Source organism: Symsagittifera roscoffensis, chromosome 3, assembly GCF_963678635.1.
Source record: "Symsagittifera roscoffensis chromosome 3, txSymRosc1.1, whole genome shotgun sequence".
Taxonomy (NCBI): domain Eukaryota; kingdom Metazoa; phylum Xenacoelomorpha; order Acoela; family Convolutidae; genus Symsagittifera; species Symsagittifera roscoffensis.
In genome coordinates this window covers 35,281,836-35,309,785 of record NC_087064.1, presented here as the reverse complement: position 1 = coordinate 35,309,785, position 27,950 = coordinate 35,281,836, and the positions used below count along the sequence as shown (strand labels likewise).

Genomic DNA, 27,950 nt, shown 5'->3' with positions numbered 1-27,950 from the left:
TTTATTTGAATCAAAATCAGCATCTAATCTGGTTCTTCCAAATAAACCGAGACTTGGTATCCGTTTTAAGTATGGCTGATATTTACAATCGCTGATTGGATTTAATTAGATTCGGTCTACTGCTCTTTCCAGTACACCTGGCTTTCTAACTGTGCTCCGCACAAAGGAGTATTGCTTTGCTTACAAATCAGAGTCTCTATTCAGACCAATAACTGTAAATACGAAAACCGCATGTTCTCTTGGTTAATTTCTTTTTTTTAGACTTAGACTCTCCCTAACGATGTATTTTTGTAGGTATGAAAGTCAAGGAATGCCGATAATACTTTGAACATTTTTCGTACTTTTTGTTATTCTTTCATTTTCCCCGTCAAAAGTGAATTTTAAATTGTTCAGCTATGGCTTGAAAGGTGTAGAATTGTAGCTTTGTTTGTTTTTCTATGCTTTGTTCGCCCACTAGTTTGGCTAATTGTCGCCTCTGAATTCTTTTTCAACTGAGACACTTCTATCCATCAACAATCAGACGGTTTTTCCGCATTCTAACTGTAAAAAAAAAACATGAATAAATATATATTGAAAAAATTATCAGACAATGACGTCATGGTAAACCTCAGTAGCATCGCAATGACAACAGAAAACTAAATGTCACGAAAAAATATATAGTTTTTCCCTCCTTTTTAAAATTGCACAATTAAAACGCTGACAAGTAACTTACTTTTCTTTTTCAAGTATTGTTACACTTTTATATAACCTAAGGAGATCTTTTGAAAAAGTGGAAGCACGATGATGACAACATGTTTCTGAAATCGGAGCTTTCTAGTTCCGCTTGGATTGGCTTGAGCATCAATTGAAATCAAAATGTTCCACCATCTTATTAGGCCGTAAATATGAAACCAGAGAGAGACAGCGTGATTTTTTTTGATGGCCACCATTCGAATCTAAATTACTTGATAAAACGAGAACGTCAATAGTTTACTTCTTATCCTAATAAAAATAGGGGAGTTTTTATTCAATTTTTGTTTCCCTAAGATGAAAGTTCGTTTCCGTTACGTCTTTTTTGTTGACAGGTTTCCAGGATGAAGTGGTGAAAGCTACGTGATGTTTTCATCTCATGTTTATTCTATTTATTGTTTTATAGTTCTTTTTTTTCGTTTTTGTTTATTTTTCCGCTTTTCGACAGATGTTGTCAATGGTTTCCCGTTTCGAAAGGGGAATCTATTTTTAGAACACCTAATTAGTTTTTTTATTGGTCTTGTCATTCATTGATAAGCGAAGGTTAGTTCTTTTAACACAAGCCACCATCTGAAATCACGCCTAGTAGTTTGAACCGACACTCAATAGAATAAATTGAAGGCTTAGTGAGGTGAGGTAGACCTTGAATGAAGGTATACTTATTTCGAATTGGCTGTTTTATTACTGTGTAGATAAGCATCCTCGGCATGTTTGCTCAGTTTGAGTCGGTTTAATTGGCCCTATCTCGATTACAACTTGCTCGTCGACTTTTCGACTTGCGACTGTTTGCCCAAAATACGGAAGAGAGAGTTGCATGTGCGCATTGTTTATTTGGGCAGAGTTCAATTTCGAAAGAGTGATATACCATCAGTGTCTACTGATACACGTCATAAATCATTACCTGTTGATCTTTGAATTGGGAGTTTTTATTCTCTGATTCACATAATTGACGACAGACCTCGCATTCGAAATTGCTACAAGCAACGTTATCTGTTGCTGTTGCTATTCTGATAGTTACGTTGTTTCAATCCAGTTTTACCTATTGTTAAATTATTTGTGATCAATGGAACAAACTGGTATGTTTCTTAATTGATTTGGTTTTACTGTTCAATTTCAAGCTTAAGTTTTAAAGAACATCAATTAAATATATTTTTTTATTTTAGTACATATTCTAGCAAACAGGAATGACTTCAAATTTACAGTTTAGTTAACATAAAATCGATTTTTTTTTCGAGTATTAAAAGAAAACAATTAAGCAGAATTATACTTTCGTCTCATTTACTTAGACCAAGTTAACAACCTCCCGATCCTTAAATTGAACACTGGGTTGGAGGATTCTAACTTTGGTGGAGGGTGTAACTTAAACCCATTTACTTTAGTGCTCAAGATGCTGACCTTAGTTTGGCAATTTAGTTTCAGATTTTTGTAAAACTTCCATCCAAATTCATCCCATCCAGCAATGTTTTTTTTTTCTAGCGTCGAGCAATGTTCAAGCTATATTTAGTGTTTATTTCAATTCATCGTTTCCGTTTTGATTTGGAAGTCTGATTTTGATTTGGCCAAAGGGGAACGTGCGCATAATGAGTCCACCTGCATTTTGTTAAATTTTAAATATCATCACAATTAAACATCGAGCTTAAAATGTCACACATATTTTCCATTGGCTGTTTACTGTTGTTGAATATAATAGCAGTTAAAGCTACCGTTTTTGTGGCCATCATTGAATTTTCTCGTCCAATTTTCTTGACATTTATGCCGAATCGAAAAAATTTTACATTTATGCCGAATCAAAAAATTTTTACAGGCATGTATTATTTTAAATGCTGCGATAATTGCAATGACGATTGATTTGTTGTGTTTTGCTGCATCTATTAGCAATTGTTAGTAGTCTGTGAAGAACTGTTATTTGGAGAAAATACGCAATGAAAACTTGTTTTGCTGGTAAGTTAAATTGAGGAAACATCTTAAGTTCCATAAAAAGGGTGGCGTTTTTAACATCAATTTTCACTTTATTGAGTTCCATAAAAAGGGTGGCGTTTTTAACATCAATTTTCACTTTATTAAGACTCTTTTTGATCTATTAACTATAAGCTACTAATTTTCAGTCTTATGATAAAAAAATAAGATAATAAGTATCTGAGAGATGGAACGAAAATGCAATGAATTAATACTGATCCGTTTTACAACCAATTTAAAAAAGAAAACTTGAATACCTCTGCCAAAAACGACCAAAACATTGCCAAATTTGATTTTTTTTTTGGAAATTTTTTGGTGGTTTTTTGAGAAAGTATCCAAGTGTTCAATTAGACATTGTCACTCATTTTTCAGAAATATAAAATGTTCAATTGCAGGTCTTAATTAATTGTTTAAATTTGGTTTATTTTTTCTAACATTGAGATATATTTTTTAAACGCAAGCAGGGGAGGATTTAAGGGCAGGGGGGATCGGCGGACGCCCGCCATCAAGGGTTCGAACCCTTCACAAACCAAAGGACTTCCTTTGGTATGAAGAGTCGCTGAACGTAGTTCAGACTCTTATATAGGTCGCGATGATTTTTTGTCTTGAAATTTGTTCAGGCTCATTAATTAATTGTTTAAATTTGGTTTATTTTTTCTAACATTGAGATATATTTTTGTATCGCAAGCAGGGGAGGATTTAAGGGCAGGGGGGATCGGCGGACGCCCGCCATCAAGGGTTCGAACCCTTCACAAACCAAAGGACTTCCTTTGGTATGAAGAGTCGCTGAACATAGTTCAGACTCTTATATAGGTCGCGATGATTTTTTGTCTTGAAATTTGTTCGGGCTCAAAATTACTTTTTCGCGGTTTGAGTTTTGACCTCTTTGTAATTTCATTTCATTTCCTTTGTTGAAAGGAAGGCAAATTCTTCTATCGAACAGCGAAAGTGGAAAAGTCACGAAAAACGTGATCGACTTCGAAACTGGAATTTAGTTATAGAATTTCCCAGCTAAATAAAAATTTTAACTATTGATCCAGTTTTCTCAAATTTGGATTTATTTTATCAAAAAAGTTTCAATCATAAATTGTTATTGAAATTCAACGAGCCTTAAAGCCATGTGTTTTTTTCTTGGAAATTTGGAAGTTCAAAAAATAAGTTGTACTTGTACATTTTCTCTTTACTTGCCTTCATTGACTATGTTGGCTGTTTTTTTTATAGCATCCATTTTCGGTCAACCAATCCTAAAAATTTTCTTAAGGCAATTTTGGTGCCAATATATATGAATTTTGAAGTGGAGCGCGCGCCAAAAAACGTGATTTTTTGTTCAAATTTTTTCAAAAAGTTCCCAAAAACAGCATTTTTGACTTCTTTTGATTTTGAAAATTTTGCCTGCGATTTTGTCAATATAGGATCTTTGAAGTGTTCTGGTAGCGCTCGGAGAAAAATCGATATGATTGACCTGAAAAAACAAGGTCGACAAAACCTAGATCTTCCCTCAAGAAAAACCTAGATCCGCCCCTGGTTGCAAGTGATGCGAAGCTTCACTTCGACTCAATGTAATATGCTATTAAACCTCAGGCTTATGCTATTGAACCTTGTCGAATTTTTAACCTACTATCCTGAGTCTAGTTTTTTGTTAAATGTATGGTGTGAAAAAATGAATTCAAATTTTCAATAATTTGCTTCATGTTCGTATTTCGCTTTTGCGTGTTTCAGAGAGTCTGGGTCTGATTGCGGGAGTGGTAACGTCATCAGTGGTGATCTCGGCCGTCTTCGTCGGTCTCATCCTGTGCTGCGTGTGTCGTCGCAACAGAGGCCACCACAGGTCGCCAGGCAGAGGAGAGGGGGGAAGCAGTAGTAGCAGAAGACAGAGTAGTATAAAGCATCAGCAGACAACGAACGTGGTGGGAGTGGGGGGTTCCTCGGGTGCATTCTGTTTCGGACGGAGCAAGAGACACAGCTACTCTGGGGGTCAGAGAGCAGACCAGAACTCCATGTCAGACTACGAAATGAACCCGCACTGCTCCTGTTGTAAGTGAACTTGAGTGAATAACTAAGTAAACAACTTGAGTAGGCGAGGATCTAGGAATTTCTCGAGGGGGGGAGGATTTAAAAAAAAAGAAATTTTTGTCGACCTTTTTTCAGGCGCGAACAAATTGATTTTCTGAGCTCTCCCAAACTACTATAAAGACCCTAATTAGACCAAATTTTCTACGCAGCCGCCAATTTTTGAAAAAAGGCGTTTTTAGGCACTTTTTGGAAAATTTTGACCAAAAAATCGCGTTTTTTCGGCGCGCACTCTCCCCTCAAAATTAGTATAGATTGGGGCCTTTGGAAAAATTTTAAGGTCAGTCAGCCAAAAATGGATATCTCAAAATAGTACAAAGGGGGACCCTTAAATCCGCCACTGAACTTGTGTAAGTTTCACGATGAAGCAAGCAGGGGCGGATCTAGAGTTTTCTCGATGGGGCGGATTTTCAAAAAAAAATTGTTGATTTTGTTGGCTTTTTTGTAGGTAGATGAACCGGTTTTTCAGTTCTCCTAAATCACTATAAAGACCATTTTGGCCCTATTTCCTGAGCCGCAGGCAAATTTTCGAAAAAGGCTTTAAAAGCTTTTAAAAGCATATTTGGACAAAGATTCTTACTGCCTCAAGAAACGTTCTAACAAGGGCCAATTGTTGTGTAATGTTAAAGCTCTTAAGTTTTCTCAGCCGTGGTTTGTTTTCCAAAAAGCAGGCAAATTCGAAAAATGGGTCTCAGTGTCGAGAAAAATTGGTCTGAAAGCTAATCTGATGACACTCCGTTTAATTCTACCTTTCGTTCTAAAAAACTTTCGTTCTACAGCTTTAACCAACAGTAGTTACCTACCCTTACTTAAAAAAACTTCAAAAATTGAACCTTTTTTTCAAAAAAGAAATATGTTCGATCTAAAAAATCCCTTTGATTTTCTGTACTCTAGTCATGCTAGTCATAGTGATCGGGAAATTCTGTGCCACTGACTCAGCAACCGGCTATTCTGCTTTTCAAAGAAGATCCAAAGGATGTTAGTGGTTTCTACGGGCTTTAAGGTTGACTTGGGTAATTAGTGTCAATGACCGAAGTAGAGCGGCGGTGGTTGATTGGTTAATGCGCGCGGCTCTTAAGACGAGGGTCGTGTGTTCGAATCGCAATTCGATCTCGGTCGCAGGGTGACCAGCGTTATCCGTCTCATCGACTGCGGCAAAACGGATGACATCATCCTCCCCCAGGATGGTCCTGAGTGGGTAGGGCCAGGGGCTAATTAAAAAATTTGTTAATTTTGATTTTCCTCGTTCAATTTGCTAAAACGCAGGCCAATTATGCTCTCCAAATACAAATGTTCAAATGGTGCGAAAAAAAAACGTAAATGACTTTGTTTTAAAAGTGGATTTTAATTTTCCCTGTGGAATAAAAAAGGGACCTTGCCCATTATACTCTCCCCTTAGTGAATTATAGACCCCCAAATTACAAAAATCGCTGTTTGGTAATTACTTTGTTACTAAGCTGAGGGAGGGGCTATAAAGAGAAAAACCCTTAAAAATTGGCATATGGACCCAGATTTCTCGAGATTAATTCTATGAAAAAAGCGCCAATCATAAAACATTCTTGAAATTCTTAGAGCTGTGATAATTTTATTCGAACATATAATTTTATTCGAAATTTGAAAAATGTTCAAAAAAAGTAATCTTTTTTTTCTGTTTCCTTGAGATCATTCACACTTTTTAACTGTCTGTCCTTGACTATGTTCATGTGTTGTAATTTCAGGTTGTCTGAGCCTGAGATGGAAGCCCTTCAAACGAACTGAAGACTCCTCAAATACAGACTACTGTATCAAAGATAACTGTAAGTGTTTTCCATCTATTCATCAAAAACTTTTTTCCAGAAGCTGCAATTTCAAAAAGAAAATCAATTCTTGATCGATTGATTGGAGGAAAATAGGACGAAAGCTATGATTTTACTTTAGCCTTTGTGTTCAAAAACGGAAAGTCTCTGGAACTCAGTGACTTCAACCAATACCCAATTGGTAGCGAAAAACTGTCCCCCAATTGCGATATCTACGGGTCCATCCATGGCTGCTCCAGGAAAACTGCCTCAAATAAGAGCAACACATCGCAGCCTAGTACTCTCAAGTCTCTCCAGAATCAGAAGATATCCCAACTGAATCCAATTGAAGACTTCATCCCGGGCGCGCATGAGTACGCACCCCAGAGCAACTCAACTTTGAAGAATCCCCAGTCTATGGAGACATCTATGGACGGGGCAGAATTCGCAGCTAGTCGCGACACTGGACCTAGAACAGTTGCGGGCACCATTCAACCAGACCTAGAGCAAGCCTATTTGCCCGCTACAGGAAACGCAAGGTAATTTAATCAGAAAGAAACATTCTCAGGATAATGTTTTTTGTTCGACGACTTCACGAAGTCAGAACGAACTATGGAGTCGGTGAACGTAGTTCAGATTCTTATAAAGGTCGTGATTTTTTTTAGTTTTTTTTTCAGAAAGAGTCTTAACAACTTACTTTTTTCGGTTTAGTTTTGATTTTTTAAAGGAAGGCAAACCCAAATATCGATCAGTGAAAGTGTAATGGTCATAAAAAGGCGCGAAAAGATTGACTTTTATTTCCGATTGTGGATTTCAATTTTAAGTTTTCACGTTGGAATAAAAAATTACCCATGGATCCAGATTTAAAAAATTCACAGAGCTTTAAAATGAGTTGAAACTAGAAACATTTTTTTTTCTTTCAGACTCGAAAATTGTACGTTTTTGAAAAAGACAATGTTTTTTTTTGGTTTCAATCGCCTTTTACTGATTACTGTAAAAGAAAACGACAGAAATTTTTGCTAAAAAAGTAATGAAAAAAGTGGATTTTTCTCTGATATATTCCTTTGTTTTTTTTCTGGTTTTTTGATTTTCTTCACTTCAATCGTTGCGGTCGAAATATTTTGTACTACTTGCACAGCTACTGGCTGGGTATCTTCGTTGTCTATTGAAAGTTGCTTCCCTAACGTTGCGTTGGTTTAGTGATACAGCGAAACGGACTATGCATAGACAGGCTGGATAGCCTTTCATAGATCCTCTGCGAATCGCAGAAACCACAATTACAGCCACAAATCATTATCTGTTGATGATATTTAGATTTGTAGACAATATTGTGTAGGCAATAGGTTGTCACGCCCTTTCATTTGACGTTGCCCCGACAGTCAGCTAATGCGTGACCTTAATATGCCAGTAGATTTGTTTGAACTAAGCAGATATGTTTGTTCTACTCGAAATTCAAATTTGCCTTTTAGGGGGGTAGAATAAAAAAAAACCTGGAGAAGATGTCTTTTTTTATCCAACTGTTTAATTATTCAGTACATTTATTTTATTGTATCGTGTTCAAACGAGATTTTCTTTCTTGGTTGTTTGTTTGATCTGGCCATAAATGGTAGAGCGGATCATGCAAACGCGCGGACGATTGATGCCACTTACGCGAGCCATCAATAACAGTTCTTATAAATAACTTCATTTATGAATGGAACTCTAGTTTGTGATTTTCTTACCAAGCTAAAATTGATTAATTGCTTCGATCGGTCTGAGATAATTTTAAGTGCTTTTGTTTTGCTCGTTATGTAATTTAACGTAATGGCTATATGTTCGAATGCGCTCATCGTAAATTAAAGCGCTTTCATTCAGAATTTCATGCAAGGTATCATTTTTGCCTAGAACATGCGCGGAGGGTAAAATTAAAAGAAAAAGTGATTTTACGCGAATCCATTTAAGTGACGTAGATCCTGCTACGTTGGCTTTCGGAATTAAAAATAAAGTAGCAATTTTTGCTCTACCCTTGTCAGAGCAAAAATGTCGAAAGCATCTAAGTTGAACTATTGATAGATTGCTATTCGTACCGTAAACTGAATATTACCGTGAAATTATCTGGTTTTGGAGGGATTAAAACAACAGCTGCGCTCGTTTAAGTCCAATGCACATTCAGCGTTTGACAGGGCTGAGCTTACTATCCAAGTCAAAATATACATCATTGTTTTCCTTATAAGAGAGTGCAGTTTAAGTAGTTTGATCCACGGGGATTAACCAACGGAGCGAACCAGTGATGTGCATGGACTCGCCTGTCTGTCTGTTTGTGGTGTCAGCTTTTTCGGTAGTTTCATTTGGGTCAAAGTCGTTTTCAGTGAAATGGTCGAATGGATGCAACGAATGCTCTTAAGATTGTGTTTTCTGAACTGAATTTAAAGGAATGTCAATGAACGTCGTGAAGACACTTAAACAGGCCGTGATTTTTTTTTTCTCAAGAAAAAAAATCATAAAATTTGTTCACGCTCAAATTTGATTTTTAGCTGTTTGAATTTTGATTTATTTTTAATTTCAATTCATTTAGAAAAGGAAGGCAAACTCCATTATCGGACCTTAAAAGTGAAAAGGTCCCGAAAAACGCGATCGACTTCTTCATTGTTCCGACTTTCGTAACGAAAGTAACGGAATATTTGTGCTCGGGGTGGGTTATTTTCTTCAGACAAATTTCGACTTATTAACTAGCCATTTTTGACGGAGTTTTTAAAATATCATTGAAAAGCTATCGTTGTCTTGAGCTGAAATTTGAGAAAATATTTTACTTGTGATCGTTTTTTGTAAAGTTATGGGGGTTTAAAGATTTTGGACAATTAACGCGCGATAAATTTCGCGCTATTAACGCCTAAGCGAGCTTTAATCCGTCTTAGAAATTGATCCAAATTGGTTCAAGCAAGCTTATATGCCATAATTGGTTTGTTAATAACAGCAACATCTATCACTTCGTACTTAATATGACGTATGGGGGGGATGTTTTCACAAAAAAATTTGTTTTCTTTTAAACTTTTTAATTTTATTTATATTTTAAATTTCATGTTATTACTTTATGATCTTAAAAGGCAGTCGGAACGTTCAGGGTTTCGCCTTGATACGAGCAGTCTTGTTCGTATTTGGATTTTAAATTTTCAGATTTCCCAGCTGAATAGAAAAATTTCGTATTGATCCAGTTTTCTCAAATTGGATTAACTTAATCAAAAAAGTGTCAATCAAAAATTGTTCTACATTTTTAATTATAAAACTAGTTAATTTTATCGTGAAAAGTGTCAATCTTACGTTTGAAGAGATTTATGGAAAGACTGTGAAATTCAAAAATTGAAGTCAGAATTTTTCAAAATCGTCAGTATTTTTTTGTTTGCCCGCGTTCCTTGATATTTTCCACAACAGCCTGTCGGCTATGTTTTAAAAATTTAAATAGTGTAAACAAACATTTGAAGCTTGAAATTCTTCTTCCGACCTTTCTCAAAAAATAAAAAAACTAAGGCTAGTGTGGGTTTTGACACGATTTGTAATACCTCTAGGAAACTCTTAAGGCATCGTTTGTGATGACATGTTTCAGCCATTTTGGTGATACCTTAGCATGAGTGGCGACTATGAGGATCATTTTTTTCAGCAATTTCTGGTTGATAGAAGCAAGCTTGATGAAAATGTATGGGAATAGATTTTTTGTTTATTGTTTGCTTGTTTGAGAAATTTTGAAATTTTTTAACTCCTGTCAATTTTTGACTGGCATCAAACTACCCTGCCAAACATCATCAAAATGAAATAATGGAAAAGTTAGCTCTCCACCTCTGTGTGCCTGCTAATTCCAATAATCATTTTCAATTTGACCTTGAGAAGTTTTAATTCAGCAATTTGTGATCCATTTTTGAAGTGTAAAAGAATGCAGTGGTTTTCAATTAATAGGTCTTGATGATTTTTGTTTTCAGGAAAGTCTTAAATTGATCTAATTACTACAGAAGTGCATCATATATATTCATGCATTTAAGAAAGCAATTAGGTATACATGCACTTTTTGAGTTCAATTCAAATTCATTTTCTTAAAGGTAGGCAAATTGCGCGCTTCAATAACGAAATCGGAAATGGCGCGAAAAAATATGATTGATTTCTAGCTTCGAAAGTGTTTTTCAATATTCTGGACGTTGTTAACTATATCCGCCTATGCATGTATTTTTTGACAATGCATTTTTGAAGAAAAAACATGTTTACCAGTTATAGGTTCGATCAACAAAAAAGGAGGGTCGCAAAATAGTACCTTAGGGGGACCATTTGTGCGGCTATGGGGTCAAATCCCATGGATGTGTGCTCGTATGAAGAGGCATCCGCTCCCCTCTAAATCTTTTACTGCGGGTGCTTAAAGTGTGACTGATCACAATTTATGCGATACAAAATTTGGACAAGTTAACATCCTTATAACTATAAAGTTAACATCATACCTAGCTTTAAACAGATTTGGGAGGGGGGAGGATGTTATTTGTTTTCAAATTTTTGTGGTGCAAAACTTGCATGGTCTCTGTTCAACTTTTTCATAGGGGGGATGGACTCGTTACAAGTTAGATTTCTCAGAAATTCAAGTTTTAATTGAACGGAATTTTCTTGTTTGGTGTTTCTGAGAAATAAAGTGATCAAAATTATGCTAGTCGAGCGGTCGCCAATAAAAGTTATCATTTGATCAAGTTTTCTGAAATCGTGTTTATAAAGAAAAAAGTGCCAATAATTTACAGTTCTTGAAATTCAATGAGTTTTAACCTGATATTTTTTTTCTATGAAATTTGAAAAAATTTTCAATTTTTTTCGGCTTCCTTATTATTTTCAAGAGTAATGAGCGTAGTGAGACTCTTATATAGTTCTTGGTAATTTTTTAAAGTTTTTTTTGAGGAAAAAGTTTTAAAATGCTCTAATAACTGCAGATGTGCATTCATACATATTAATGCATTTATGAATGCTTTTAGGTATATATGCACTTTTCGAATTCAATTGAAATTTTTTTGCTGAAACTTACCTAAACAGCACTCACAATATGAACGTGGAAATGGCCCGAAAAAAATGGAATTAAATTTTTAGGTTTCCAGCGAAATAAAAACTTTAACTATTGATCCAGTATTCTCAAGTTGGGTTTATGTTATCAAAAAAGCGCCAGCCATAAATCGTTCCAGATATTCAAAGACTTTAAAAGGTTATCTATTTTTCTTCGAAAGTTGAGATTTTTTTTTACAAAGACTGTTTTTTTCCTGTTTACGTGCATTCATTACTCTTTTCTAACTCTCATTTGGCTATGCTTACACTTTTCCAACCTTCGGTTGGCTATGTTTTGGACTCGGTTGAAAATAAGGGTTCAGTGAAAAGAAAAAGTTGTGGGCCTCATCTTTGTTAGCGGCTTCTGCTTAAACGTGGAAAAGTCCAGTTTTTTGACTTTTTGAAAGTTACGCGTTATCTTTCGCACTAGAAGAATCTATTTTTAATCGAACAGGTACCTCCAGCTTTATCTGGTCCACTAGTAACTGAAATTGGTGGACGTTTGTGAGCTGTGCATATGTTGTTTAGACTTAGCAGACAGGGGTCTGAGAAGCGGAGGGAACAGGAGAGGATAGAGAGGGCTCAGGAGTGTGTGTATAAACTGCGCCACGTCTCCCCAGTCCGACTGAGGAGTGCCTCCGAAACCATCTTCGGAACCAACTCGGGCAAAGAGGCCATCCTAGATCTGCTTCAGACCAAGGTCAATAACCGAGAAAGCTGTTGTGAATACTAAAATATTCACCTAACACATCTGTGTATAGAAAATTACTCAAACGTCAACAGTTTGTTTAATCTTCCAAGAGCTTGAAGTATTTTAATTGTTGCTGGATTTGGAGGTAGCCTACGGATACATAGTTTCGCTATTCATAGCTGCAAAAAGAATTTTAAGTTTTCTGTAAATTTCACTCCTAAACAAGGAAAGCCAATTTACGACATCCCCCATGAAATTACTTTTTTTGCTGTTTTGACCAGATTTTTTTCGGCTCTTTTCCAGTCCCCCCTTTCAAAACACCGAGTTTTATATTTGTTTTACGTGTTATTACGGCTAAATGCGTGATGTTACGCTATAAAGTATGAAGAACAAATCTGTTCAGAATTGTCGATTTGTTCACCACGCCAAATTTCATTGCATTGTGACAATGTTAAATAGACTTTTCAAAATTGAATTTAAAGGGGGGACTGGAAAAGAGCCTTTTTTTTCAAAAAAAAGGTTTGCCTGATTTAGGGACTTGTATGATCCGGAATAGTGCCATGAAAACCGGAGACTTGAAAAAGTGTTCATGCTGGAAGAAACTAATTTGCTTTCCAGTTAGAGATTTTAAACATTGAGTGTGCTTGTTTCAGGAACCCGAGGAGGTGCTGGCTTTGAAGATAGAACTGATCAGTCAAATTTATGAAAGTGAGCTATCCACATCAAATTATTCAATCATATCATTAAGAGTTTAGTTCGAATTTTTTTTTAATTACGAACGAACAATTGTCCAGAATTTGTTTTAATTTTCCCCCTTGATTTGGAAATAAGTGGCATGAAAAGTTGTTAAAATCTGTTTTTAGAAAAGTGAACTGAATTGTGGCAATTGAAGTCAACATTTCCTTACATGCAATTCAATTAGCGTACAGAAAAAACAGAAGCTATATTCATTACTCAAATCAAGATAGAGTTAAATAATGGTACTCATTCACTCAATTAGCCGCTTGAACATAAAGGCAAAGTCTATTCCGGTGTTCTGTTAGTTGATAAATAAGTGTATTACTTCAGATCTGAGACTGAGTGACCTGTCTGCGGACATAGTGAAGGAGATGACGACGGAGATGGAGAAGCTGAGTCAGTTGGTTTCCCTCAATCTCGGCAGGGCTTTCATAGACACATTCGACCTCAAGATCAAGGCCAAGTCAGTGACTTGTGCCCAGCTGCTGGCCAAGACGTTCAAGCACAGGGGGCAACACATCTCAGTCCCCCAGTTCCTGAACTTCCTGCACCAGTTCGGAGACAGATTAGTGGCAGAGGCTAACTGCGACCTCCTCATTAGGTAAGCCTCCTTCCACTGTTGTCTTGATATGCTGCCGCTCTTGATATGTTGTCGTAAGCCATTGTTCACATTGCTTCAAGTTTGTAGCAAGTTTCGCAACAGCAGCAACCAGGTCTTAAAGGACGTACCCTTCTCGAGTGTGCTACCGAATCTTATGTTGCACATCGTGCTGAAATAAAAATCTTGCTGAGATACGATGAAATGGATGTGAATATATTATGACAATGATAATCTGGAATATTTTCAAAGCAGTTTAGGCTCAAATATTCATGGCAATCTATGCATAATTGCGCGTAAAGCATTGTTTAGATTGAAAAGTCTCTCTAAACGGTTTTGCTCATAGACATCAAAATTATAAAATAGCAAGATTTGTTCTGAGTTTTTGTGATAGTTAAAAGATAGCTCAATGAATGGCAGGAGCATCCAATGTTAATTTGTAGATGGTACCGTCACGAGACATCCAGACATCGAATGAGTGGCAACCAGATGCTCCAGGGTCAACATGCCTCACTCGTGGCAGGCTTCTCTCAGGCACACCACCCGACCTCCCTGCCTCTCTCGGGACACTACAGCATGCAGCCGGGCTATGGGACCCCTGGAGTATCCAAGAACAGACACCAGATGATCGCACCCATGGCCAGGCACTCACTCGCCGTACCAACAAATGTACAGGTCAGTTAGCTAAGGAGGAGTTTGGGGTCTCTATAGAAGAGCCGTTGAATAAAAACGGCTACAACCTCATGTCTAACTGCATGAAAAGGTCATAAAATCTTGGCGAACTTCATGTCAAATAGATCTTGGTTTTGTGAATTTGCTTTTATGCACCTAGGATATTTAGTTTTGTTGTGTTGCGAAAGTCACAATGTCTTCTTGAGCTTTTTTTTGTTTAGATTCAACCTTTCACTGCACAACAACAGAACCAAAGCATCACTTCAGGAATTCCAAACAGCCACTTAATGACTGCAAATGAAGGCGACAGGAAGTACAACTCAATGCAGAATCCACATTCACTGCACCAAAGTCAGAATGCTCAAGTGAACAATTTCCAACTGAACTACAATTACCCTCTGAACGTTCTCCCGAATAACACAGCTGTTGCTGCACATTACAACACAGGTGTGAGCAACGAAGTTCAAGGAGCCAACTTTGCTCACCCGGGATTCAGAGGTCAGAACGGTTCAATGCAGCAGCAGATTAATGCACAACAAGTAGTGCCGAGGCGACAGCCTCAGCAGAGATTCATGCCTCAAGAAGAGGTCAATTCGGAGTGCGGAGAAGACGATGTGTTTGCATGAAAATAAAACATGCAAAATTTGAAGTGAAAGGAATTGGATGAAAGAACTCTGTCGCGATGTTTTGAATACAGTTCTGAGTTATCATTTTGTTTCTGATGTTCAGTGGCTGTGTATTGTCGTTGAACTACACATTTTCCCGCGTTAAAGCTGCCTGCCTTTCATGTGATTATAAGCATGGATTAAAAGTTGCAAATGATTTGAGCTGATGTCGAAAATGTCTAAAGGGCAAGGTGGCTTTTATTTTTATAATATGAAGGTGTATCTCAATGATGTGGTGACAATTTGAATGGTGCTGTACACATTTTGTGCACAATTAGCATTTTTAACTATCTCACTATTTTAAATCGATGCTTTCACAGAATATTCCTCTATTAAATCTTCTTTTAGTTATGAACGATGGCCGTATTTATGGCCTGTTCACAATATTCGTCGTTTAATGGAACATATGATCAAATATTTCTGTCGTGTTCTGCCATTCGGTTATTTTGTGCTATTTTAATACTCTATCGTGCCTTTATATATTCGTCCAAGAGAACCTGATTTGTTATAATTATATTTTGTCAAACACTATTATCGTTTGTATAAAAGCTTTGCAACGTCACATGCGCAGTGTTTTATTTTGGATGATTTGTGCTTTTTTTCCATAAAATTTGTAAAATAAAGAAAAAAAGCTGTAGTCAAGTTTTTCCTGGCAAAAATTATTTCACTGGATTTTGGATCAAGAAAATCTGTTGCCGCAACACCATTCTTCTATTCTTGATGATAACCATGAATGTTGCAGGAAAAATTTCCCAGTCACTTTCGAATTTACCTCAATTTGTATCAACAACAGAACGATTTCGGGCTCTTTCGATTTAAAACTCCGCAGCAAAACCCCGATAATACGGAAATTCAACACTGGAGAAGGGCTATAATTTTCTGTCTCTAGACGGTGGTTGGAACTGTAATGAGAAAGAGCCCGATGTTGTTATTTGCAAAGATAACCTTTAGTGCTGTTTAAACTTCATAGTCACATGCAAAGGCGAACTTAGAATCATTTAGCTAAACTTGGTGCAAGTAGGGCTTAAATCATCGGAAACAGGACTCGAATTACAAAAACTGTATGGCCAATTAGACGGTGGATATCTGTGTGATGATCCGAACTCGCGATGAACGCAATGGTCATTCCCTAGAATTATGAACCAATTTGCTCTACCTTTGTGATCATCATTATTTTTGTTAAAGTAAATAATTTACGCTATTTTGAATGTAAATGTCCATTGTCTATTATTAATCAATCCAATTTCTCAATGTTTTATAACGAAATGTCAATTGTCGATTTAAATTGCAGTATACAATAGAAAATTTCTAAGATAATTTTCGATAGACCTAGGAGAGCACAATGAGGTCAGTAGAAAAATTCTTCGGCCAAATCGCCTAGTTAAAAAATCGAAAATGACTGAATACAGAACCAACCCCAATCATATATTCCGTAATTTGCTTCAGAAGTCAAAACAATCATCATGGCATTTCTGTGAAATTGAAATGAAGTTAGGCACAGTCAAGGGCCAGAACTTTTTCTAAGCGAAAAAATCGTTTTGTTAAACATAGTTCTGAGAAAAATCTGTAAAAGGAAAGCAAGCAAACTACACGCGGAAGCAGAGCGAAAAAAAACTAATTGTGAGGGCCTAAAATTTTAAGCCGGCAAAACTTTACTTTTTTCAAATAGAGTGCTGGTTATCCGGAAAAAATATATATTACTCACTTTTTTCAATTTCGGTTGACATAATAAAAAATTGAAGACACGAATTATTGTGAGTTCTGTCAAAATTATTATAGTGTATCTTATTCTGCAAAATTAGGACACAAACTTTTATCCTAAAATGGAAAATTTGGCTGAATTTTTACACCAAATGTACCGGATCAATTAATAGCCTATTTAAAATAAAGTGAGCTTTTTATGCTGCATGATTTCAGCCAAACTAATTTAGAACATGCTCTACTAATTACACTTTCAGGCATAGTAGTGCATTAGTACAAACCATCCTATTTTAAACCTAACTCGCTAACAAATGTTCGTTTAAAGTGTTCACTTATTTGTGCCTTTTTGCTATAATCACGTTCTGTAGCATTGGAATTTTCATAGCATCTGTTCTCTGCTTTATTTGCGGCCTGTTTTCTGATTTATTAAGCGTCCGTGGCCGAGTTGTTAGTGCATGAGACTCATTCTCTAGGTCGCAGGTCAAATCCGAGACTTTGCCGAATTTTTACTATTTCGAGATTTTCTAATTTTTGCTATTGCTTTTTATAGAGCTGCGTGTTGTCCTGTTTGAGAAGCAAAGCTCCGCCTCTGTGTAAAGCTCATACACATTTTCCTTCAATTGAAAGTTTTTGTTGAAATCACATGAAAACAAAAGGTTTTGTTCTGAGTTAAAAGGAAGTTTTTTAATTACAAAGGATTTGTACCGAACTTAGTCTGCTCGAACTGAATTTAGAGGTAGACATTCATTTTTTTCAGTAAACTTCTAAGGAACTTTTTTTTTCAATGAAGGGCTTAATATCTCAGTTTTTGTAATTGTAATAACGTTATCTTTTCGAAAGTTCCAGTAACAATTCAGAAGAAGGATTCATAAATTTCGAAAGGTAAAAGTCAAAAAACGAGAACAACCAGTGAATAAAAAAAGATCAAAACTAGCATTTTCAGATCCGTCAAACACTAGCAAATCACTGTAACCAGACTTGAAAAAAATCATAGAATGTAGCTCTGATCATTTGTGTTCGCAAATTTTGATGAATTTCTCGGGTAATTTTGTCTAGTTCAAGTTATTTTTCCATTAATTTATTCAATTTCATTTTTCAGAATTTTTTTTTGCATGGCAAGTGTTCCGAAGCTCCGTTTCTCCTCTGTTTTAAATCTTTTAATGTGGCAGTAGTTTAATTTTTGACAATAATCGAATTGAACCAAATGCCAATAAGGATCAACTGCAAATATTTACCAATAAAATATTAAAATATGACATGTCAAACACCTATGTATTTTTGAATCCGAAACAGCATTTTTGCAACAGTGTCCAAAAATAGCGATCGAATTGTTCGCTTTTTATTATCTGATATATAAAGTAAATTAAAATAATAGAGAAAAATAATGCAAATTCACGTTTCCATTCTCAAAAGTGCTTAATTTTCTAATGTCTAAAGTGTCTTTAAAAAAACAAATTTTTGTACTTCATTTTGATGTGGTCAAACGCTCCTACGTGTATTTAGAATGAGTCAATGAACTTTGCAAAAAAAAACATTTTAATTTTTTAAAATGTTTTGTTTCAATTTACTTTTTATTTGATATTTTAATTTGTAAGAAGTGTAACTCCGTCAGTTTACGAGTGTATGGAGGCAGTAGTTTGACGAATAGGTTCGAATTATTGGTTATTGTTCAAATATCGAGAAGTGAGCCTCACTTTGGGTTTCTTATATCCGATTTAGTTTTCTTATCAGGTTCTTACATCATACTTCAATTTTTTGTATGAATCAAACATGTTAATTCTTTTTCTATTAAGAATTTTATATCTCAATTCCTTTTTAATAAGAATCTTAAATTATTTTCGTACACGATTCTTATAAGATTCTCACAAGATAATGTATTGGCCTACAAGATTCTAAGAAGAATTTTTATAGGGTGCAGATGCAAATCAAAATCGCTACGTTTTTAACGTTCTGATAAAAACGTTCCAGTCAGCGGATAAGTTTTCATGGTAGCTCTATCAGTTTCACCTTTAGATTATGAGATAGCCCAGTTCCCCGCCTTCTTTATCGCTGCTTTTAATCATAACAAAACTTCATTCAGTTTTTTGGGATCATGGGATTATGTAAGAAGAATAATTCATCCGATTAATTTGATCTCAACTAAAACTTCTGGTAAATTATAGCCGGTCTAGAGTTAAATATCTCACAATCAAATTCATTTTGACTCTTGTGCTTGCAGCCAATCAGCTCCTTTTCAGAAGATATGGACTATGAATATGAGATGAAATATGAAAATGCATAAGCTCACATGTTTATAAGCATCAACTGAAAATCGTATTTCAAGATTAAACGATCATGTCTTTTTTGTGTTTTTCTGGAGTTTGTACAGATTGCAGTGATTCGCGGTGGATAAATATTTGAATTTTAGCAGTTATAATTGAGGGCAGAATCATAATCAAAAAGCTTGAATAACAATCTAGGTAACTCATTATTTCATGCTGTTTTATTGATCTACCAATAAAATATTAAAATATGACATGTCAAACACCTATGTATTTTTGAATCCTAAACAGCATTTTTGCAACAGTGTCCAAAAATAGCAATTGAATTGTTCGCTTTTTTTATCTGATATATAAAGTAAATTAAAATAATAGAGAAAAATAATGCCAATTCACGTTTCCACTCTCAAAAGTGCTTAATTTTCTAATGTCTAAAGTGCCTATTTTAGACAATATCAACTTAGAATTAACAAATCAAATGATCTAAGCTAATCTCTCTGAACTGAAAATCTGACTTTTCTCGAAGTATTTACCAATTTTTTCCGAGAATGAACATACCAGTTTTTACAAATAGTAAAACGTTTTTCTAATGGTGTTTCTTTTAGAAAAAACAAAAGAGCTGAGAAAATTTGTAATACTGGACAATTCAATTTTCTCGTTGAAAATGTTTCACATCACATGATTAATTTTCTATATTCCGCTTATTCAAAAAAATGTTCAATAACAGATAAAATTTGCCGCAAATAGTGAAAACTAGAAATTTAAAAACCGAAAAACTTGGTAAGTTCTTAAAATCTAAATTTAAGAAAGAAGAGGGCTTAGATCGTATGCAGTCGGTCGATATAAGAAAAATTTTAAAAGTCTTAGAGAATATTTTCCAAAATCATTCCTAAAAACATGCCGTTTTGAGTGTTAAGCCTGCGTTTATCTTGTCCACTAGTGTATCAGAAATACGCTCGAAAAAATTATGTGATACTACGAAAACAAAAAAATTGTTCGACAAAACTGATTAAGACATCCTGAAAAATTGCCTGTCACATTAGATTCACTTGTTCAATAATGTAGAAGATTATTTTTTGACGTCTTCATTCGGAATTCCATTTAAAATTTATTTCTAACTGTTCCAACCTTTAAAATTAAAAAGGAACTTTGTATTTGGATGTGTTTACTTTTTTTTTCACGTAAAATCAGATACAACAAATAGTGATTGGACTGGAATGAGAGATACATTCTGATGAAATTTCACAGTTTTGAGAAAAACTGGCTGAAGTTTTTTTCCAAACTGTTGCCTGTTTTCGAGCGAGTAAAGCGAGCGAGCACATTTATTGTAGAAGGTAAGTCGGTAAGTCGTCGCAGATTACTAAAATAAACCATAAGTTTTTTTCAAGCCATAAAACATCTAATAACAAGCTTTTCAAAATTTCTTAACGCCATCTCAAAAAAAAAAATCTAGTCTCTCTCTTTCAGATCCTTTCATCACACCACGCTCAAAAAAAGGAAATCTACAAAAATTATTTCTTAAATTTTTTTAAGAACAGTCTGAACATTCTGTGCTACTTGCACAGCAACCGGCTATCCTTCTTCACACATGTGCTCAAATGAACTAAAGAGTACTTAAAAGCCCGATTTTGAGCTTTCAACAAGAGTTACCTGAATGCACATGTAATTTCAAATGCGTACTCATGTTCATTCTCATAACAAATTCTAAAATAATTTCTCATTGATTGTACCTATGCAATGAGAGTCAGACATAAACATACATGTGAAGTCAATCAAATGAGCAAAAATATGAAATTTCATGAGCATTCATGTAGACCCTGACAAAAGTTTGATCAAAAACAAGCCCCTTGATATAACAAACATGTGAGTACAACTGAACAAACAAGTGATTAAAAAGAAATTCCGCAGGTATTCCGCTTTATTAAACTTCCCCACAGAATTGTTTGCCAATAAGTTTCACAGCCAAGCGATGTCTTTGATTTTTGTTACACTTGAATCAACTCTTGCTAGACGTTTAGCTGATTTAAGTTTATTTTTTTTCAAACAAACAGGCTCATTGTGCTAACCAGTAGTTAGCGCTGATTGTGCTGAGAACAACGTAAAACAGCTACATGATGAAAAACAAACCTTTTTTTGGTTCTTTGGTTTTCCTTCTTTTTTTTCATTCAATGTTCCGAAATTTTGGTTTGGAAAACTCAATAAGATTAGCTAGTTGTGGTGCAAGTTGCACAAAGTGTTCCGACAATATTCATAAATAACTGCAAAAAAAACGATTTCTTTTTTTCTTCCTTCAAGTTTTCTTTTTGTTTGGTCACGGTGGGATGAGATAATGACTCAAACGCGTAAAAAACCAGCCAATTAGGCATGCTCGTGTACAGTTAGTTTCAAAAAATAAAGAACAATCAAAAAAATTTGAGAAAAAAAATAAAATAAATACCCAAAAAATTTTTCTAGTATTTTTGAAAATTGTAATAAAATTAAGAAAACATTAAGGTTCAAGGAAGCCCTAAAGGTAGTTTTAATTGAAGTTTTCGGTTAGGAAACTAAAATTTTCTGAGCCTAAAGGTCCATTTATCATTTGAAAAATGTTACACAATCGTGTCACCCGCTTGAAATCGAACTAAATCTCAAAATTTTTATACCAGTTTTTTCTCGACAATGGGACATTTTTTGAAGCGTTTTATGCCGCTCAATTCATGAGTGGTTGAACTTTAAAATGATATATCACTTCACTGTATCCCTTCGACAGCTCCTATACATATTCGACAGTCATCGTAAAATTCAGGCTGTTTTTTGACTTTTGGATTTTTTGATTTCAAAAAGGCGCTAAAAAATCTTTTAAGGCGCTAAAAACTACTTTACTTGAAAAACTAAGTTTTCAAGGCTTAAAAAAGAAAGCTAATGTAAGATATTAGGTTACTAAAATAGGCTTTTGTAAGCCTGATTGCTTGCTTTATTCGCACGAACTAAGACAAAAAATCAAAAAAAATATTTATACTGATTTTCTCAATACTGGGACAATTTTTCGAAAACTGAAAATTGTTTAATGACGTTCGAATCACGACTGAAAGTGTTTGAATCGGAAAGATCACTCAACCTATTCAGATAATTATTCGTGCTACCTGATTTTGCATGAAAATAAAAACGAATACAAAGTTCCTCCCAATTTTTGAAATGGTCGGAACAAAAACAATCAATTCGTTCACGTGAAAACTGAATTCAAGGCCAGTTCAGTGTCCAAGTGTAGCCAAGGTTTCTGATTCAGGGCAGCCAGGGTCACATGTTCAGCCCTGAATCTCAGCTAATTGGTCACCGTCATCTAATGACCTTCGTACCCATACGAGTAATTTGTGACGACGATTTAAATATTACTATGAGGATCATTGCAAACAAAACTTATAATTTCTCATTTTTTTTTGTGGTAGAGGATACTTAACTGATTTTTTTTTTGGTTCAATATAATTGGCATTGCGTTAGAAAAAAAAGAAAGTATCTTGCCCAATAATTCCTCTAAAAAATTGAAAAATTACCTGGCAGATTGTTCTACTATCAATGGTTTTTTTCGCACGACGCTGGTTATAAGGTAAGCTAAAATGGGCTTTAATTTTAGCTTTTTAATTTTGAAGCAGTTCAGCTTTTTAATTATGAATAACTCAAAGATTTTGAATAATTTAATCTAAGTTCTTTTAGAAAAAACTAAAACTTCATTAAAAATGCCATATCTGGGATAACAAGAAGATTTGTCTGAGCAGTCACCCTGGCAGCACCCCAAGACAAAGTTGAGTTCTGTTAGTGTTTTTCACTTTGACTTTCTCAAAGAAAACAAAAAAAATCTTCAAATCGTCATATCTCAGAAACGAAAAGGCTGATGACCAGATTTGCAAAACCCTTGAGTGAACTGCGACTCAATTTTTCCATAGTTTTGAGAAATTCAAATTTTGTCGGTTTTTTCATTTCTTTCTTTGAAAAAAAAACTTACAAAAAAGACCATATCACGGAAACCAAAAGCTTCTTGAAAATGTTTACCAATTAACTGCAGATTAGCTGCAAGTTGGTAAAGTATAAGGGAAATCAGAGAAGAAAATCTTTTTTTTTGTCGAAAAATCTATATTGCGCAATATAGATCTTTGGACGAAAAATGCTTATCTGTATTGCGCTAATAAAAAATGAAAAATGAAATCATTATCCAAGGTTCGAAAAATCAAAATTAACCACTCTTTTGGTAGTTCTAATGTATATGGAAATATATATATATATATGTTGTAAAGAAAACCACAGAGAGAAAAATTGAAATAGTTACTTGGTTCGTCGTCGAAAAAAGAGGCTGAATTATTCATAATGACATAAGTGATTTCGCGCGGACGATTGAAAGAATTGATCCAATGAAAAAGCTGCTCCAACAGGAAATTGGGAAAACTGACTGTTTCGATCTATGCTAAGAATTATCATTGAAATTTATGTTGACTCCAAAAATTGGATAAGCATTCGTGAACTAGCGCCCATGTTTGTGTTATAAAATCAATTACGATCTTTTTTTGGCTCGTTCAGTTATTCTCGCCGTCGTTTTTCCATTGAATATAGAATAAGCCAAGCTCATCAACATCCCACAGAACAGTTTTGAGCCCGAGGATTCAGATTTTTTTTTCGTTGCTAACGAGAACTTTCACACATTAAGAACATCTCTGAAACTACTTAGAACGTACTGGTTTTTTACGCCTTCAGAGGAAGATTTTTTAAGTCGCCTCCTCGCAAAGTCCTGTTTTATAGTTTCATCTAGCATGTGTTAGAATTTTTGCAATTTCAAATGGGGTATCATTGCTGAAAGCTGAAAAATATGAAATCGCGTAGAAAAATGCAAACTTGACCTCTGAGCAAGAAATTTATCATCAGATTTTGGCAAGTTTTTTCTTCCTATTACAAAAAGAAAATGGTAGAAACGTGAAGAAAAAATTCGTTCATTTGCTCTTTGAAATCAAGTGTCAACTTATTTGTTGTAGCTCAGTGTATCAAAACTTTCTTTAAAAAAACAAATTTTTGTACTTCATTTTGATGTGGTCAAACGCTCCTACGTGTATTTAGAATGAGTCAATGAACTTTGCAAAAAAAAAAAACATTTTAATTTTTTAAAATGTTTTGTTTCAATTTACTTTTTATTTGATATTTTAATTTGTAAGAAGTGTAACTCCGTCAGTTTACGAGTGTATGGAGGCAGTAGTTTGATGAATAGGTTCGAATTATTGGTTATTGTTCAAATATCGAGAAGTGAGCCTCACTTTGGGTTTCTTATATCCGATTTAGTTTTCTTATCAGGTTCTTACAACATACTTCAATTTTTTGTATGAATCAAACATGTTAATTCTTTTTCTATTAAGAATTTTATATCTCAATTCCTTTTTAATAAGAATCTTAAATTATTTTCGTACACGATTCTTATAAGATTCTCACAAGATAATGTATTGGCCTACAAGATTCTAAGAAGAATTTTTATAGGGTGCAGATGCAAATCAAAATCGCTACGTTTTTAACGTTCTGATAAAAAAGTTCCAGTCAGCGGATAAGTTTTCATGGTAGCTCTATCAGTTTCACCTTTAGATTTTGAGATAGCCCAGTTCCCCGCTTTCTTTATCGCTGCTTTTAATCATAACAAAAATTCATTCAGTTTTTTGGGATCATATGATCATGTAAGAAGAATTATTCATCCGATTGATTTGATCTCAACTAAAACTTCTGGTAAATTATAGCCGGTCTAGAGTTAAATATCTCACAATCAAATTCATTTCGACTCTTGTGCTTGCAGCCAATCAGCTCCTTTTCAGAAGATATGGACTATGAATATGAGATGAAATATGAAAATGCATAAGCTCACATGTTTATAAGCATCAACTGAAAATCGTATTTCAAGATTAAACGATCATGTCTTTTTTGTGTTTTTCTGGAGTTTGTACAGATTGCAGTGATTCGCGGTGGATAAATATTTGAATTTTAGCAGTTATAATTGAGGGCAGAATCATAATCAAAAAGCTTGAATAACAATCTAGGTAACTCATTATTTCATGCTGTTTTATTGATCTACCAATAAAATATTAAAATATGACATGTCAAACACCTATGTATTTTTGAATCCTAAACAGCATTTTTGCAACAGTGTCCAAAAATAGCAATTGAATTGTTCGCTTTTTATTATCTGATATATAAAGTAAATTAAAATAATAGAGAAAAATAATGCCAATTCACGTTTCCACTCTCAAAAGTGCTTAATTTTCTAATGTCTAAAGTGCCTATTTTAGACAATATCAACTTAGAATTAACAAATCAAATGATCTAAGCTAATCTCTCTGAACTGAAAATCTGACTTTTCTCGAAGTATTTACCAATTTTTTCCGAGAATGAACATACCAGTTTTTACAAATAGTAAAACGTTTTTCTAATGGTGTTTCTTTTAGAAAAAACAAAAGAGCTGAGAAAATTTGTAATACTGGACAATTCAATTTTCTCGTTGAAAATGTTTCACATCACATGATTAATTTTCTATATTCCGCTTATTCAAAAAAATGTTCAATAACAGATAAAATTTGCCGCAAATAGTGAAAACTAGAAATTTAAAAACCGAAAAACTTGGTAAGTTCTTAAAATCTAAATTTAAGAAAGAAGAGAGCTTAGATCGTATGCAGTCGGTCGATATAAGAAAAATTTTAAAAGTCTTAGAGAATATTTTCCAAAATCATTCCTAAAAACATGCCGTTTTGAGTGTTAAGCCTGCGTTTATCTTGTCCACTAGTGTATCAGAAATACGCTCGAAAAAATTATATGATACTACGAAAACAAAAAAATTGTTCGACAAAACTGATTAAGACATCCTGAAAAATTGCCTGTCACATTAGATTCACTTGTTCAATAATGTAGAAGATTATTTTTTGACGTCTTCATTCGGAATTCCATTTAAAATTTATTTCTAACTGTTCCAACCTTTAAAATTAAAAAGGAACTTTGTATTTGGATGTGTTTACTTTTTTTTTCACGTAAAATCAGATACAACAAATAGTGATTGGACTGGAATGAGAGATACATTCTGATGAAATTTCACAGTTTTGAGAAAAACTGGCTGAAGTTTTTTTCCAAACTGTTGCCTGTTTTCGAGCGAGTAAAGCGAGCGAGCACATTTATTGTAGAAGGTAAGTCGGTAAGTCGTCGCAGATTACTAAAATAAACCATAAGTTTTTTTCAAGCCATGAAACATCTAATAACAAGCTTTTCAAAATTTCTTAACGCCATCTCAAAAAAAAAATCTAGTCTCTCTCTTTCAGATCCTTTCATCACACCACGCTCAAAAAAAGGAAATCTACAAAAATTATTTCTTGTATTTTTTTAAGAACAGTCTGAACATTCTGTGCTACTTGCACAGCAACCGGCTATCCTTCTTCACACATGTGCTCAAATGAACTAAAGAGGACTTAAAAGCCAGATTTTGAGCTTTCAACAAGAGTTACCTGAATGCACATGTAATTTCAAATGCGTACTCATGTTCATTCTCATAACAAATTCTAAAATAATTTCTCATTGATTGTACCTATGCAATGAGAGTCAGACATAAACATACATGTGAAGCCAATCAAATGAGCAAAAATATGAAATTTCATGAGCATTCATGTAGACCCTGACAAAAGTTTGATCAAAAACAAGCCCCTTGATATAACAAACATGTGAGTACAACTGAACAAACAAGTGATTAAAAAGAAATTCCGCAGGTATTCCGCTTTATTAAACTTCCCCACAGAATTGTTTGCCAATAAGTTTCACAGCCAAGCGATGTCTTTGATTTTTGTTACACTTGAATCAACTCTTGCTAGACGTTTAGCTGATTTAAGTTTATTTTTTTTTCAAACAAACAGGCTCATTGTGCTAACCAGTAGTTAGCGCTGATTGTGCTGAGAACAACGTAAAACAGCTACATGATGAAAAACAAACCTTTTTTTGGTTCTTTGGTTTTCCTTCTTTTTTTTCATTCAATCTTCCGAAATTTTGGTTTGGAAAACTCAATAAGATTAGCTGGTTGTGGTGCAAGTTGCACAAAGTGTTCCGACAATATTCATAAATAACTGCAAAAAAAACGATTTCTTTTTTTCTTCCTTCAAGTTTTCTTTTTGTTTGGTCACGGTGGGATGAGATAATGACTCAAACGCGTAAAAAACCAGCCAATTAGGCATGCTCGTGTACAGTTAGTTTCAAAAAATAAAGAACAATCAAAAAAAATTTGAGAAAAAAAATAAAATAAATACCCAAAAAATTTTTCTAGTATTTTTGAAAATTGTAATAAAATTAAGAAAACATTAAGGTTCAAGGAAGCCCTAAAGGTAGTTTTAAATGAAGTTTTCGGTTAGGAAACTAAAATTTTCTGAGGCCTAAAGGTCCATTTATCATTTGAAAAATGTTACACAATCGTGTCACCCGCTTGAAATCGAACTAAATCTCAAAATAAATTTTTATACCAGTTTTTTCTCGACAATGGGACATTTTTTGAAGCGTTTTATGCCGCTCAATTCACAAATGGTTGAACTTTAAAATGATATATCACTTCACTGTATCCCTTCGACAGCTCCTATACATATTCGACAGTCATCGTAAAATTCAGGCTGTTTTTTGACTTTTGGATTTTTTGATTTCAAAAAGGCGCTAAAAAATCTTTTAAGGCGCTAAAAACTACTTTACTTGAAAAACTAAGTTTTCAAGGCTTAAAAAAGAAAGCTAATGTAAGATATTAGGTTACTAAAATAGGCTTTTGTAAGCCTGATTGCTTGCTTTATTCGCACGAACTAAGACCAAAAATCAAAAAAATTTATACTGATTTTCTCAATACTGGGACAATTTTTCGAAAACTGAAAATTGTTTAATGACGTTCGAATCACGACTGAAAGTGTTTGAATCGGAAAGATCACTCAACCTATTCAGATAATTATTCGTGCTACCTGATTTTGCATGAAAATAAAAACGAATACAAAGTTCCTCCCAATTTTTGAAATGGTCGGAACAAAAACAATCAATTCGTTCACGTGAAAACTGAAT

At 34.4% G+C, this 27,950-nt stretch overlaps 2 protein-coding genes across 3 annotated transcripts in view; both read left to right on the top strand.

Moving 5' to 3' along the window:
• Nucleotides 1-16,248, top strand: part of LOC134842664 (uncharacterized) — a 47,857-nt gene extending 31,609 nt beyond the window's left edge. For both annotated transcript variants that reach the window (XM_063859110.1, XM_063859109.1), the window contains 8 exons: nucleotides 4,405-4,719; nucleotides 6,474-6,551; nucleotides 6,673-7,069; nucleotides 12,096-12,267; nucleotides 12,912-12,966; nucleotides 13,327-13,597; nucleotides 14,038-14,269; nucleotides 14,488-16,248. In XM_063859110.1, coding sequence (XP_063715180.1) covers nucleotides 4,405-4,719; nucleotides 6,474-6,551; nucleotides 6,673-7,069; nucleotides 12,096-12,267; nucleotides 12,912-12,966; nucleotides 13,327-13,597; nucleotides 14,038-14,269; nucleotides 14,488-14,892 — 1,925 coding nt within the window. In that variant the 3' untranslated portion in view covers nucleotides 14,893-16,248. The remainder of the gene's footprint in view (nucleotides 1-4,404; nucleotides 4,720-6,473; nucleotides 6,552-6,672; nucleotides 7,070-12,095; nucleotides 12,268-12,911; nucleotides 12,967-13,326; nucleotides 13,598-14,037; nucleotides 14,270-14,487) is intronic.
• The window catches only part of LOC134842663 (116 kDa U5 small nuclear ribonucleoprotein component-like), a 410,937-nt gene that overhangs the window by 66,172 nt on the left and 316,815 nt on the right, over nucleotides 1-27,950 (top strand). The gene's annotated exons all lie outside the window — the stretch shown is intronic.